The sequence below is a fragment of the Oryza brachyantha genome, chromosome 3 (assembly GCF_000231095.2).
Source record: "Oryza brachyantha chromosome 3, ObraRS2, whole genome shotgun sequence".
Lineage (NCBI taxonomy): Eukaryota > Viridiplantae > Streptophyta > Magnoliopsida > Poales > Poaceae > Oryza > Oryza brachyantha.
Window position 1 is genome coordinate 19,355,950 of NC_023165.2, and position 15,504 is coordinate 19,371,453.

Below are 15,504 nucleotides of genomic sequence, written 5' to 3' on the forward strand. Positions count from 1 at the left end.
AGGAGGTCAGAGTTTGTTGGCTACAACTCTAAACAGCATGGTGTATGCAGTATGCACCAAGTGATGTGCTCTTCACTTTAAATGTTTCTTAGTCTTAAAATGCCTGGTGATCATTCCTAGCACAATGCAGTGTTGTAATGCTGTCACCCGTAAGAACATCTGAATTCATGAGGTTCCCAACTATTTTTTTGTAGCGGCCTGGCAAATCATGTATGCCTGAAAGGAGTAGAGTTGTAATCTGCTGGTCCTTTTCTCTTTTGGGGTCTCTGTGCCTATCCCGAGTTTAACGTAACCTGGGTTGTTCTGAACTAAACATCACGTTTTGCTTCTTTGGGAAGTTTGTAAACTCACCATGAACCATATGCACGGATAGAAGTCTTGCTGATGATTTTTCCTGAGTTTGCTCATCTTCATACCTGGCAACTTAGTCATTGCAAGGACTCACCTCAATTTCTCAGTTGATCATGTTTTCAGCTTAAAAAAGAAGAGAACTACAGCGTGTTCACTCCAGTTTTGGGATATTCTGGGTTGCAATGAGACATGGAGTTAACAAAGTACTGAATAGCCAATTCCACATACTGGGGTCTTCAACTTATCTAGGGTGACCATGTGGCTGTTTTTTTTAAAAAAATAATTTATACACATGTTCTTGGTGATCTAAAAGTAAAAATTAAAAAATAAAGTACGATAAAAGATATCAATTTTAAATTTAAGGTGAATATTATAAGGTTGAAAATTTGAATGTGAAAAAATGAGACCCATATTGCTTGACTAGAAGACTACTCCTGCGCAAGACTTTTGTTGTTTTTCCATTTTACTCACCGAACTCAGTTGAGTTCATAATCTCCAACATGTTCAGGTAGGTACCATAATTCATACAAATATTTCGAAGTCACATGTTTCCTTAATCCAGTCGAAAAAAGAAAGGACGAATTTAGTTCCCACAGTTGCTACTTTGTTTTGCCCTAATGAGATGTGCTTTTAATGGATTTTTTAAAATAAAACAAAGAAATACATGCCCATGGAAAAATGGTACAGTTAGACTTTTATTTATATATGTTGTCCCAATGCTCTTCATCTTCTCTATCTGTTTTCCATAGTAAACAAAACAACATTCCTTAACCCTGCCTAATCCAAGGTCATAGAATTAAATGCCAAGACATAGGCATACCATCACCAAGGTTGACGTGGCAGGCCAACCAATGGCGCTGCGTGGTGTCATTAGCTCGTTATCTAATACTCGTGGAGTCACGCTAGAAGATATTTTGGCATCCTCCATAAGGATTGCAACATGGTCCCTAACGATGAAAATGAGATAATCTAGGAAAGACTGAAGGAGTCACTTGAATACCCCAAAGAGGTGGAAGCCTGATTGAAGAAGAGAGCCCTCACGAAGGTGAGGTTCGATTGGATGAACTATAAATGCAAACTCATTTGCGAGTTTGTCAAGATGGTGCCATGCACTCCATTTAAGGTGTATCTCTAGATAAGTGAGCAAGTGTAGGACACGTTCGTTGTTCTCAAGATTTCTGAGGAATTTTGGGCGATAGGTGAGGCCTATTGTGACTTGCAAGCTCAAAAGGACCATCCCCAAAGACTAGGGACGAGAGGCCCTATTGAGAAACATGAGATCTGGGACATGGCTCGCACGCGAAAAGGCACGCTCTGTCGCAAGGCGCCTTGGATTAAGACAAGTATTAAATGCCCTAGGCTACACGCCTTACCTAGGCTCTAGTTCTCGAGTTCAGGCACCTGTGGAAGCCCCTTGTGGTATAAAATGAGACCCTTGCCTTAGGAAAAAAGAGGAGGAAAGAAAAAAAGACTCGAAAGGGACTTAGTGTGCTTGGTCACAAAGCTGAACTGGGGGTGTAATCCCTTGCACCCCGAGTAACTCATCACAAGAGTAGGGTATTACACCTTTCGGTGACCCAAATCTATATACTAAGTTGTGTCAGCACCACCCCAAGGGGCCTGATCCCCCGGCTGAACTAACAAAGGGGGCTTGTAGCTTCCCGCTAAAGGAGATTCACTCTCGGACACCAGCTAAAACAACTCGACCGGTTGATCCAAGATTGACATCGGACAATCTGGCTTAATATCGATCACGCGATCATGTGTTGATCGAATGGTGATTTTGATTGTCCGGCTAGTTCACTGTTTGATGTGGTCATGTGTTGGGTAAATGCGACAGTTATAGGTTTTCTTTATGTTTAAAAAAGAGCATACTATAAAGAGGGACTTTTAGTACCTTGATGTTCTAAATGTAAGTGTAAGTGTGGTGGCACACTAAGGGCCTGTTTGAGGGAGCTTTAGATTCTGAGAAGCAGCTGCTTGGTAACCAGCTTCTGAGAATCTGGAAAAACTTCTAAACCCAGCTTTTCCAGATTCTGGATTCTTAGTTCATTTTCCAGAATCTGTAACTATAGATTCTCAAAAGCTGTGGACCGTTTGGGGCAGCTTCTGGCAGAAGCAGCTTCTGGGAAAAGCTGCAACTGGAAGAAGCTCCCCCAAACAGGCCCTAGGTCTCTACTCTCTCTAAACAAATACTAAGGCCCCATTTAGTTCCCAAAAACATCACATAGAATCTTTGGAAATGGAGCATTAAACATAAATGAAACAAAAAACTAATTGCATAGTTAGGGGAGAAACTGTAAGACAAATCTTTTTAGTATAATTAGTACATGATTAGCCATAAGTGCTACAGTAACCCATATGTGCCAATGACAGTTTAATTAGGCTCAAAAGATTCGTCTCGCGGTCTCCAAACGAGCTATGAAATTTGTTTTTTTTATTCGTGTTCAAAAACACCTTTCGACATCCGATTAAACGTCCGATGTGACACCCCAAATTTTTTCCCCAACTAAATAGGGCCTAAACCTTCTTATAAGGTTCAAACAAAAATATGACAGTTCCCCTATATTCTAGAATTCAAACTCGGTTGCTTTTGCTGAATTAATGCAGGCGGTAGATTGTCCAGATGAACTGGCAATAATAACGCGATTCACAATGACAAGGATATAATTTCTGATGCACGAAGGAGTATTATCACCAACCATACTAGGCATTCAAACATCTCACTTGAAGTCTGATTTTTCGTAGCTGGCTTGTCTGAACTCTGAAATTGGCATGGGAGTGGCAAATCTGTCTGGCAAATTTCATTATAATCAGACAAAGCAGATCCTGGATGTAGTTCTTTTGTGTCAGCGTCTGTCCACCTCCAGGTTAGTGTATTTGCTTCAATCAATATAGAGAATGACATAGCTTGTGTGCGTGAACAGAGCTATCACCTTTTATTTCAAAAGAGTAACTACTAACTTGGAAAAAAAAGCCAAAATCAACTCTAAATTTTAGGTTGAAAATTTAAATTTTAGCTTACAAAGCAGAAGCGAAAAGATAAGGGTGAATATTTTACAAAGAAGTTGGCGAACAGTGGATTGCATCATGGAATTATTAATCCCTCCTTCAAAGTCATGAATCATCATCCATTGTAAATTTGTAATGGTAATACCGATTTGGTTGGACTAATCTGTAAGACGCATGAACCAACGATGCACGCCTTTCTTCCACGGTGTCCATTTCAGCCAGAACTGGCAAATAAACCGTGCCGGAAAAGTAGTCAAATACTCTTGAATTTGAGTGCTTATGCGATTGTAACCGGCAAGCTTCTGACAATAATGATGGAGTTAATTAGCGTGTGTTGTCAGTGTGTATCTGGAGTGGAGTGATTTCACAGACGCAAATGTTTTTTTCAGAAAGGTTAGGCTCGCACCTGCACCGATCGAGATGATTTCGAAACGTATGCAACGAGGCAATGCGCATTGACACGCTCCAATAGGTCATCCCAAAGTTGTCCATGTAGGCAGCAATTCATGTTGTCAAGTGCATTCGACCATAGCATTTGGCAAACCAGACATAAGTTCAAATACTACAACATTAAATTCGAGTTTTACAACGATTCAAACATATGCAATAACTGTAGTTCTTAGATGTCACAGCAATATAGATATTGAACGATGAGTAGTGTAACATGAGAAATACATTTTGATGAATCAATTGAAACTAGGGCAAATTGGTCCCTTTGACAAACCAAGCCGAACCTCCATTCCGTGGTGCATGTCCGGGGCACGGAAGCTGTCAGAATCTTGGGGCACTGAAACATAATCAAAGGAAAATGAAAATTAACACGAGGATAAATAACATTTCTAACAATAGGAAGACCACTTGGTGAGTGTTAATAAGAAAATAGTTGTCATGAGGCAGAAGTGGAACTGAAATGTAGTCTATAGAAACTAGAATTGATATTGGTAAAGAGAACTTGACAGCACTGCAATTCTCATGGTGAGCAAATAGTTGCACATAAATTTGAAAAGCAAGCAAGAAGATTCATAGGAAACTAAAGGACAGCAAGCCTTACAGTTAAGATAATCTTCAAACCCGAAATCATCCAAGGAACCAGTCAGCGCCTCGTATCCTAGCATAGATGATGGCAATGCACCAGGGGGCCTTTGGAACCTGAGAACAGATAAATCATCAACCAAAACGTATTTAATGTTAGTGTGCCCAATAAAAAGCAATGGGGCATGAGTTGTGCTTGTTTTTCCCTTATTTGCACAGTTGGACCTCAAGATATGATTGTGTATTTAGCCAGACCAAGGAATCCAGACATTCCAAGTGATCCATGTTAGCATACACAAATCATCGATACAATCTTAGCAACCATAATATTTTGATTTGTGGGAATGCTCTTAAAGAAACAGGAACTAAGCTCAGTAGATACAGTGCTAAAAATAGCGCGCGTAGGCACAAATTGTTGGATAGAACCAACCATTCGAACCAGGAAAGATTCAACAAGAAATTTCAGAAATAATTTGCAAACTAGAACCTCAAGATATGATTGTGTATTTAGCCAGACCAAGTAATCCAGACATTCCAAGTGATCCATGTTAGCATACACATCATTGATACAATCTTAGCAACCATAATATTTTGATTTATGGGAATGCTCTTGAAGAAACAGGAACTAAGCACAGTAAATACAGTGTTAAAAAATGACGTGCATAGGCACAAATTGTTGGATAGAACCAACCATTCGAACCAGGAAAGATTCAACAAGAAATTTCAGAAATAATTTGCAAACTAGAAATTAGCAGGATACCTCTAATGACCACCAACATAACATCATTGACACTTGATGCATATGGCAATAAGAGAAAAATGTTGCAGTAAATGCATAGAGCTAACAGATTTACAACTACATACACGAAACAAGAGTCAAGTCCAAAGTTATAGCAGTGGTGTCACATGACATCAGTCACCAGTGGTCTTCAGCCTGTTCCAAGTGCTCTCTTCTACTCTCCCATGAGTGAAACCAGTGAACCTTGTCTTTTAACACCAGTACTCAGCCATAATTGGCCCATTTTTTATCTGTTTCTCAATCCATAAAAAAACATTCGAGTACCCAAGACAGCAGCATCTAACATGCATGTTATTTGCAGCCCAAAACTAAAGTTGTTTGTAGGTTTGCCTCTTTGAGTTGTACTATCCTCCGTAGATCATGCACAAACGCAGCACGCATGATGGCTAGCATCCTGACGGGAAGCATTGGTAAGCCAACGAGCGATCAGCTGAGATTATTTTCTAACCCACCATATCCCCTAATTCCCCATTTGGTTTGCATGCTAATTTAGTTCTCAACTACCTGTGGAGACTCGAGAGGGCCACTCGATTAATTTCCTTAATCACCCATGACTACTTACGCACAGTTCTTTAATGGAGGTTTGGATGGATTTTTTTCATGGCACATGAATGAAACGAGGTGAGCCATTAGCGCATGATTAATTAAGAGTTAGCTATTGCAAGCTTGAAAAATGGATTTATTTGATTATTTTAAGAAACTTCAATATAGAATCTTTTTACAAAAATTCCACCGTTAATCCCACCATCCACTAAAGGATGGTGCCTTAGGTTTTGCTATTTGTGGTTTTATATTTTTGTACAGATTAAAGTTTGATCCTTTGAGACCTTGAGGTCTGTTCTTTGCTAATGTAGATAAGGCTGGATGTTAGGTGTCAGTGTCGCATCGACGAGGTCCTAGGTCTTCTAAGTGCTCAAAAGGATTTTGTCCTCAAAGTTCCATGGTGTCAGTTTCATGTAGGAAAAATGATAGTGCTGCTATTTACTTTTGCACACATGTATCTAGTGATCTTAGCTTTAGTTCTTTATAACTTAGTTTCACCAACACCAAATAAACAGGTAGAATGAATATGATGGAGAATAATTTTTTTTTAAAAAAAATACCACATGCTACTAACGAAGGGACTAGTACAGATCAAGGTGCATCAAAAATTAGTATGCCTTGAGATTGGATTATGAGTGTTCATCAGAATTGGTTGGTCTCTTTAACTTTGTTACTTATCATTATCTTTTGTGTTTTCTGTATGTATCATCAGTTTACTACTCATGATTAATGTTAAGAGTATAATTATGACACCATCGAGGCATCAACCTAAAATCCTAGCTCCACCCTAACAATTCCGATATGCCATGAAATACAACTAGATCAATTGAAGCCTACGGAAAATGATGTAGCTGCGAGTTCTATCTAACAGACAGAAACAGGACAGAGGTGTTTAAGTTTCAGGAATTTCACCCAAAATTCCGGTTTACCTTAACAATTCAAATATTATCTAATATCCATATGAAGTACAAAGTGACTATTTACTCGACAGAACTTTGAAATCATAGGGGGAGAGGATAGGATAGTGGATTACTTGGAGAGGATCTGGGCATCGAGATCCTTGCGGATGTTGAAGGCGGATCCGTAGATGGCATCCGCCCCGAACCTCTTCTTGTCCGCCCAGAACTTGGCCTCCTGCACGCACCCCCACCACCACCAGTCACCTCACCCGGATTGAATCCAGCCCCTAGGGTTTTCGAGGAGGGAGAAGACGCGAGGGAGCGCGTTACCTTGTGGACGCTGGCCTGGACGGGGTGCAGCGGCGCGAGGTCGCCCTTGACGCTGTCGTTGACGCCGAAGCGGAGCACGTCGTGGTTCCCGCCGATCTCCTTCTTTGTCACGCCGCCGCCGCTCGCCATCGTGTCTCTCTCCGTCGCCAAGCCCCGCTCCTCCCCCCTTTTGCCTTCTCCTCTCCCTGTGCCTTCTTTCGTGGGACAGAAGAAAGAAGACAGCCTCACGGTGCGGCCCAATTAAGCACGGCCTGTTAACCACGGTCCACTAGGCACGGCTATAAAGACGAAATTTATAAGAATTTTATTTTTAAAATTATTTATAGAAATATATTTTCATTTCAAACAATTGTAAAACTAACATTGTTGCATCCAACCAGTGGGCACGGTGTATAAAGCGTTCTCTGGTTGGGCGTGGTAGACGATGAGTGGCGCGCGAGAGAAAGTCGTTACAGGCGGAGTGAAATTTTGCAGGTGACCGCCTTCTATAAGGGCGTTTTATCGGTATCCGGTAAGCTGCTCGCAAAATTACCGCACGTGGCTTGAGAGAAAGGGTGCGGGGCCTTGCCATTTTGCAGGCGACTCTATTGCCATCCTTTAAAACACCTTCTGTAAGGGCGGTAAGGGGGCCGCCTATAAAATGGCTAGGCCCCCTGCCCCCTCTACCGAGTCGAGTTGGCTTTTTTGTGGGGCAGCCTGCAAAAAAGCTCCCTGCCTCCAACGGCTGTCTCTCGTGCCCTACTTATTGTCCGGCACATTATCTACTGCGCCCAACGAGAAGACGTTTTATACACCGTGCCCACCGGTTAGGAGCGAGGAGGTTAGTTTTATAATTTTTTAAAATAAAAATATATTTATATAAATATTTTTAAAAATAAAATTAATAATAAAAAATCTAAGAAGGCTACCAGCCCATGCTGGCCCGGCACGGCATGAGCACGAAGGAGGCCCGTGAGTCTAGCCTTTTTTTGGGGGGGGGGGATTTTGTCACTCACTCATGACAAACACAAAGGTACATACAACACCACGTGCACACTCGCGCGCGAATGTGTCCTCTAACACAATACCATACTTGCGTGTCCACGAACGTGCCTAATAACGCATGCTCAAAGGTACGGTAACAACTGCCACATCTTTGATTTAACTAAATTCCAGTCGACCAACCTATCACATGCTCAAATGCTCAAAGAGATGGAAACAAACGAAATATTTTTGATTTTCATAAATTCATGTCGAAGTTCACTTGCATATAGGGCTGCCACCGTTCATTCATTATCCATCCCATATCTATACCCATGTTATTTGGGTAAGGTATGTAATTTTGGGTATGGGGATGTTTTATCCATTTTACCCACTATATTCATACCCATTTAGTACATATAAACTTGGACCTAAAATCTTTAAACTCACACTCGCACTACAACAAAAATTAAATTTTAGTCAAATTTGGTGGGATGACTTATTATAAAAAAACACACGTACATTTTTAATTGATTCTCTTGCTAATTAGGTTACCTAACCCATTTAGTTTAGGTATGGTTAATCTCTTCAAATGTGTATGAATAAAATTGGATATAGGTTACCCAATACTTTCCCAGTAAAAAACTTGCATATGTGTAATATTCATGTGCACTAGGATTTGAAATTATGGTTGGTAGAACTAGGGGTGGAAACAAGCTGAGCTAAGTCTGGCTCAGCTTGGCTCATGAAAGGTGTATGAACACAAAATTGTCTTGGCTAGGCAAATGAGCTAAAACATGAGCTTGGCTTGGCTCGTCTCCTAGCTCAAGCCAGCTCACGAGCCTTACAGTAAGAAATATCTCTCCCTATATAACTTACAAGTAGAAAAACTATTAAAAAACATAACACAAAAGTAGAACAGTGTATTTAATTCTTCATAATTCACATGATAAATATAAGTTGACAAAAGATAACTCCACTAGACAATAAAACTGTCTACATGACAAGGGACAAGGCCCGCGAGTCAAATGAACGGCATGCGAGCCAGCTCGGCCTTCGCTTGTTTAAGAAAAAAATGCTGAAAGGAGGCTTAGGATTGATTCATTTGATTTTCGAGCGAGCCGAGCCAAGCCTGAACCAAGCTCGTGAACCTAAGTTTTTTTGTCCACCCCTAGGTGGAATTATACATCCATGACTCCACCACCGCACACCATATGTTCTTCCCAATTTTTTACTCAATGGTTCCAGAATAATTATAGTTTTAGATAACACTAAGGTTAATCTTGTACAAATTTGACTATGGATAACTTCTAAAATATTTAGTTTAGAAGCATGGAGACTACGCACAGACTAATATTGGAAAATGCTTTAATATAATCATATATATATATATATATATATTGTAATAGAAAATAGTGGTTAAAGTTAATTTTTAAAGACCTTATTCAAGATGACAAGAAATATAGAACCAAAGGGAGTAATACTAACGGAACTATGGAAGTATATGCACGCATCGTACTAGTCTTGGTCATGATTTTTTCTGAGTTCGTTCGTGATTCATACTCGGTAAACTTTACTCATATTACAGCGACTCAGTGTCGAGAGCCTCCTTTTATCAGTCATATATACGTTACCAGCTCTAAACAAAGAACTACAGCATGGTAATAATCAAGAATCAAGACATCAAGATGGTTGCACTTGCAGCTTCCACTTGACAGTTGACAAAAAGTCAGGAACTCAGTTCAGCATCTTAAACGAGTTCAGGTAGGTGACACAAGTCTTTCAAAGTCACATGTTTTTTTCCTTGGTTTGGCATAAAACAGTAAGGGGGATTTTTAGTTTCCACAGTGTCTAGCTTTGCTCTAATTAATGGGTTTTCTTAACCTAAACTGGCATGAATTCTTTCATTTTGTGTGCCTGATGCTTTTCATCTTCTCTCTTTTTTGTTTCCTACAGGCTGTCAGATCTAAGGGTTCAGATTAATCCAAGTATATAGTTGGGTTACTGTATCAGACATGCTACTATCTTGGAAGATGCCAATACCAATACTTGTGGAAAACTCACACCTAAAATTAGTGAACCAGGTATGCTCTTTTTCTGCTGCTGATCTTTCACTATCTTATCCTCATGCTGAGCCTAGTGGAATTGCAACTGCAACTTGCTTGATGAGTGGGAACATCTGGAGTTCTGTACTGTCCACTTTGTCCATGTCAGGCTTACATGCCCAAACCAAAGATTTTAAAGTGAAGTACAACTAGAACAGCACGAAACTCTGCTACTGTTATCAACCAGTTCTTTGACTCCGACATGCAATTCCCTGCTACCATTAGGTTTGCCAGTTCATTGGTAGTGCATGGTTTCGAAGTAGACTTTCTTTTTTTAAAAAAAAATTCAGTCTTTCCTAGTACTGCTGCATATTTGTGCTGTACGCATGTGCCTTTTGAGAGGAAAATGGTGCACACACGACACTACCATTAGGTAGTGCAGATTGCAGAAGAATTACATCCTTTATCTTATCCTCTGTTATGGCAGAGTCTTAATGCATTTGCCATAAATTTCTAACTAAGAACTTCTGCAGAGGTGCACATACTGAATTTCACATCTGAAGAAAGAATCAATCAAATAGCTGAGCATCAAAACCATCAGAGATGTGATGCCTGGAGATTGAAGAAGCAGACTAACTGAAAGATAATTTCTTTCTGGAATCATTATATATATCAAACTTAAGAATTAAACACTTGGTGATTATATACTTGTCAAATTGATTAATTAGTACAAGTACTAGCTCTACACCTAAGGACGATATTGTGATCAATTGATCACCTGTCGCTCACAGCTTGAGGCTCAAGTCTATCTTCTTACTCTGCTCTGATGGCGGCTGCGGCTGCTGCTCCGAGCTGGGAGGAGGCTCAGGCTGCGTCCTGAACCTGAAGCTCCCGGGCCACGACGACGCCGAGCTGAGAGCCTCATCGTAGGCCAGCGGGAGGGGCGTCCACGGGGTGATGACGGCGGCGCCGCCGTCGTGGAACCTCGGCGCCGTGGCGTCCTGGGTGATCGGCGGCGGCTGCGGCTGCGGCTGCTGCTGCTTGTGGATCACCGAGCCGGCCGGGTTGACGCGCAGGGCGGCGCGCATGAACGCGGCGTGCGCCTCGAGCGGCAGGCCGGCGCTGGCCATCATCATCCGGTGGTGGTGGTGGTGGTGGTACGGCGCCGACGACGTCCGCTTGGCGGCGCTGCGCTCCCGCTTGTGCGCGTTCTGGTGCCCGCCCAGCGCCTGCGAGCTGAAGAACTTGCGCATGCAGAAGTTGCACGAGAACACCTTGTTCGGGGTCGCCGCCGCCGTCGAAGGAGAAGACAGCTGCTGCGTCGTCAGCGGCGGGTCCACGTCCGCCTCGCCGCCGTCCGAGGACGCCGCGGAAGAGTCCCCCGTGACCGACACCGTCTCAACGCCGCCGCCGTTCACGCCTAGCCTGAGCTCAAGCCACTGGCTCACAGTCACCACACCGCCGCCGCGGCCTGGCCGCTCCGACTCCGAGCTCACCCCCCTGTTCTTCTCCGACGCCTCGTCCACTTGCTCCATCTCCCAACAGCGTTGCATCCACACAGCTAAGCTCACCTAGCTGAGCTCAGCAGCTTCTTGAACTCTCCCAGCTTCTCCCAGCTGCTCTGTTCTTGCAGCTAGTCGATGCACCAACCAAACTATCTATCTATGTATGTAACTAGCTCAGCTTAGCATCAGCGAGTTGCGGCGCACAGATACCCGGGCTCGCATCGGAATGATCAGTTTGGTAGCTTTATAGGTGGGAGGAGATCGACGGAGGCATCAGATCATCCGGCAGGGTAACGTAGGGAAGGGGGAATAATTCTAATGGAGGCTTGTGGAGGGTCTCTGTGAGTAACCAGGTCGATTACGTTCTTTTTTTTAATGAAAGATTAAATAATTATTTAATAGTATAAACAAAGAAATTAACTGGTATAAAATTAAAATATACTATAAAAAGATAGGAGTATGAACAGAAACACACGCGAAATAATATTTCAAAAATACAGTAAAATAGCGCAGCCCAGATAACAAGAGAGACATGCAACAACAACCTCTTCGATGATTGCAGAGTTTTCCATAGCTGCTGCTATCTTTTTCTTCTTTACTACTACAGTACTCCTTTCCCATCAGGATCATCTGTATCTATTATTCTGGCCCCATGTTCCTGGAGCAACCAAATGCTTGCTGGCGTCACACACCACACCACTGTGCTTTGTGGCATGCTGATCAAGTCGATCCCTAGCTGATCATACTCTTTGGTAGTGCTCGCTAGGCTGCATCTATCAGCTGGTGGTCAGCTCAACCATTTTCCATACTGTTGCTAGCTAGCTGATCCAGTGTCAAGTCGCAGCTGCTGTCGTGTAGTCTGATCTAGCTTAATAGCTTAATAGTTTCAGATTGGCCATGCTTTCACTGTAGCTGCTAGCTGCTTTTCTTTGAAGAATTCGTAGACACACTCACCTGGAAACTTGGTATGAAGTTTCAACGACAGGGTTGCTTCCAGTGGCGATCCGCGGACAGGTGCCACTTGGCCATTGGATGGTTCAGGGGTTTTTCATGAGAGTGATTTTCTTCTCTGACGGTAAACATGGCAGCAGCAGTAGATATGTTTCTGGACTGTAGCTGTCCTGTCCATTCAGGATAGCTTGTTGGTCCAAACTCCAGTTGCATGATTGGGTTTAATTTGGTCTCGGCGTTTCATGGCAGTCATCAGCGCAAGCATCACGGAATTGATAGCGCCCGGCCTGTTGAAGTTTCAGAGGGTATATATCTCTTCTAACCTCTGTCTGAAGGTTAATGCTTACGCTAAAACACCAGGATGATGTGATGTGATGCTTCATGTTTGTAGTTTTGTGTTTGTTCACCAGTAAAAATCTAACTGCTAGCATTAATAACTCTTTTCTCTCTCTGTTTCGTTTTTGTTTCTAGTAAGTAGAGCTCTCACAAGTCACATCCACCGATGAAATGTTCTTGGTGCTGCGCAGTTGTACTGGAGAGCCTAAACAAGCCTAAGAACACCGCAGGAAGTGCACATCAAGTCCTGTCATTTTCTTCTAGCACTATAGCTGGCTGAAATACATGAAAACTAACAGTTCAGAGTTTAGACTAAATCACTATGGCTAAGTCAATAGCCTTGTGCCCATGCATAATGCAATTTTCTTTTCCCCATCCCCTTCATGTGTCAAACAATGTGATTAGGTACTAGTACTGCATAATGATGTGGCCACGAGGTTAGTTGTCAGCAGGGACGGAGCTGTATGCAGTGAGGGGGTTGAATTCCTCTTCAAAAAATTTTAGCTAGAGCTCATCAATTTCCACCATATACGTATTGCTTCGATTTAAATTTAGACATCGTAGCCATCTAAATATAGTTCAAAGCACTGAAAAATAAATGAGTGTCATTCCTCTATTTCGCTCTAGCTCCGCCCTGGTTGCCAGTCATCATACACAATTTTTTTTGCTGTAGTGGAGGACTGTTGTTGTCACAAGTGCACTGATAGAGGACCAGCTGTACTTTTGAGGTGGTGTTGTGTAGCTAGTCAGGCAGCTGGTAGCTGTGGAGCTGTGGCTGAGTTCTTTGCAGTCTTTGGATGCAATTCATTCCATTCCATTCCATTCCATATCCTTTTGTGAAAGTGTGAGTTGATGTTAGCACTGGGGCAAGATAGAGCCTCTTACATTTGATCTTGGGTCAACTTGATCAGGTTTTTCGGAGATAGAAAAGGAGAGGCACCTGGGCTTCCTTCCACATAGTTAGCCATATCTGCAGGGGGCAGCTCCAACATGCGTCGCTTTCGGTGAGATATGAAGATCTGCTTGCATTTTTCCTCTGAAGCACAACTTGGTGAAGGGGACCCATTTTGGCACCAAGTTCTTCCCATTCCTCATCAGTCATCCATCCTTTATTCCTAGTTGCCTGCATGTGTTGCTACCTTTTGAAGAAGAGATTTGCTCCGGTCCAACAAAAAGTATCTCGAGGTACCGATATCTTAAGGTACCAAATCATTTTTCACTATTGGATCTAGCTGAGTAGAATATGCGCTGTTAGATCCAACGATTAGAAACGATTTGGTACCACGAGGTACCGGTACCTCGAGGTACTTTTTGTTACTTTTTATTAGGAGTTTTACTCCTATCCTTTCTTTTGTACTGCGAGGTACTAGTACCGTGAGATACTATATCCTCACTCGTGCTATCCACCCTATGACCAAGCTGGTACTTCGAGGTACCATGCGATCGTGACTGTTCAATCTATCATCACCAACAGTCGGGATTTTAGTAACAACTTGATCGTGAGGTGGATAGTACGAGTGGGGATTTTAGTAACTCACGATACTAGCACCTTGCGGTATAGAAGGAAAGATGAGAGTAAAGCTGCTTGTTTAGTCTTCTTTTCTTGGCTTCAGGAAGGAGCACATTGTTGTCACTGAATAAGTGCTGTAATTATGGCCATTTAGGTATGGAGTAGTTCTCAAATCATGAAGCCCTCTCAATCTGTGCTCCAGCTCATCGATCTTTGTGTTGACCTCTGCGTTGAAACTCTTGGAGGCCCAATGATCTGATCATCTGAACATGATCATGGGGAATCAATCCTGTGTGTGGAGCTATTCCTTCCTTATTGGAGACGGCAGTTCATCAGAAATCTTCGGCATGATTGGACAACTACTACTGGAAGCCAGCCAATGTGAGGAATGAGAAATTCTGGACACACAATTCACCCTGTTTACGGTGATGCATTGGTGCCACCTTCACTAGTATGAAGTAGCCTTCAATCTTGTACTTGCAGCAACCCCAAGTTGTACTCAGTTCCTTGTCTTGACCTTCAAGCTGAATGTGACAGTAAAAAAAGATGCTTTTTTTTTACCTTCAGACTTCAGAGAGCTGGTGAAACTACCCATGCTTTTTTTCTTTCCTGAACTTGATTAGAATGATGATCAGAGGTTGGCCATGTCATCATACATGAACAGCAATCTTCCTAATTGGACTGACTCGCAGGTGAAACAAGTTTGGTCAGTTCTACCTCCAAGTCCAAAAGGCAACTACTTTTTTCCTCTTGGGAGTTCCCGGTGATGGCAACCCTTGTCTGCCACTTTGCTTTCTACAACTGGATCGAGTGACTCATCATAGGATGAGAGGGCAGCGCTCTGTGCAGGAAGGTATCCTGCAATTGCAATCTTCAGAAACTATTGTGTCCACTCACTCACTCACTCAGGATGACAAAACATCCAAACTACTACTACATCTGTTTTTAAATATATGGCATTGTTAAATTCTAAACATGATGTTTAACCATTCGTATTATTTAAAAAATATATAAATATGAAAAAAAGTTGTGCGTAAAGTGTCTTTAATGATAAAATAAATCACAACAAAATATATGATGTTCCATCCATTTCAAAATATGGAGAGCATTTTGTTCATTAGGACAAGAGTTTCAACAAAGATTATTCTATTAATATATCATTTATATGACCCAAAATATAACCATAAGAAAGTACTTTTAAATATAAATATAACAATATTAATTTTGTGTT

General features: G+C 42.0%; 2 protein-coding genes across 2 annotated transcripts; both read right to left on the minus strand.

Moving 5' to 3' along the window:
* Positions 1-3,897: 3,897 nt before the first annotated feature.
* Positions 3,898-7,173, minus strand: LOC102722475 (cyclin-B1-2). The gene is made up of 4 exons (XM_006650216.3): positions 6,967-7,173; positions 6,771-6,871; positions 4,415-4,512; positions 3,898-4,150 (listed from the first exon to the last, which is right to left on the minus strand). The coding sequence occupies exons 1-4, from the start codon at positions 7,093-7,095 to the stop codon at positions 4,050-4,052; spliced, it is 429 nt and encodes a 142-aa protein (XP_006650279.1). The 5' UTR covers positions 7,096-7,173; the 3' UTR covers positions 3,898-4,049.
* Positions 7,174-10,608: 3,435 nt separating this feature from the next.
* LOC107303784 (zinc finger protein 4-like) lies at positions 10,609-11,802 on the minus strand. Its single transcript, XM_015834482.2, has one exon. The coding sequence runs from the start codon at positions 11,522-11,524 to the stop codon at positions 10,757-10,759; it is 768 nt and encodes a 255-aa protein (XP_015689968.2). The 5' UTR covers positions 11,525-11,802; the 3' UTR covers positions 10,609-10,756.
* Between the last annotated feature and the right edge of the window lie 3,702 nt (positions 11,803-15,504).

Excerpts from the sequence above, each read along its gene's own strand:
- LOC107303784 (XM_015834482.2), bottom strand. The coding sequence starts at position 11,524 with ATGCAACGCTGTTGGGAGATGGAGCAAGTGGACGAGGCGTCGGAGAAG.
- LOC102722475 (XM_006650216.3), bottom strand. The coding sequence starts at position 7,095 with ATGGCGAGCGGCGGCGGCGTGACAAAGAAGGAGATCGGCGGGAACCAC. Across the intron at positions 6,872-6,966 it reads TCCAGGCCAGCGTCCACAAG|GAGGCCAAGTTCTGGGCGGA; the intron begins GTAACGCGCTCC and ends GGGTGCGTGCAG. Across the intron at positions 4,513-6,770 it reads GATGCCCAGATCCTCTCCAA|GTTCCAAAGGCCCCCTGGTG; the intron begins GTAATCCACTAT and ends ATCTGTTCTCAG.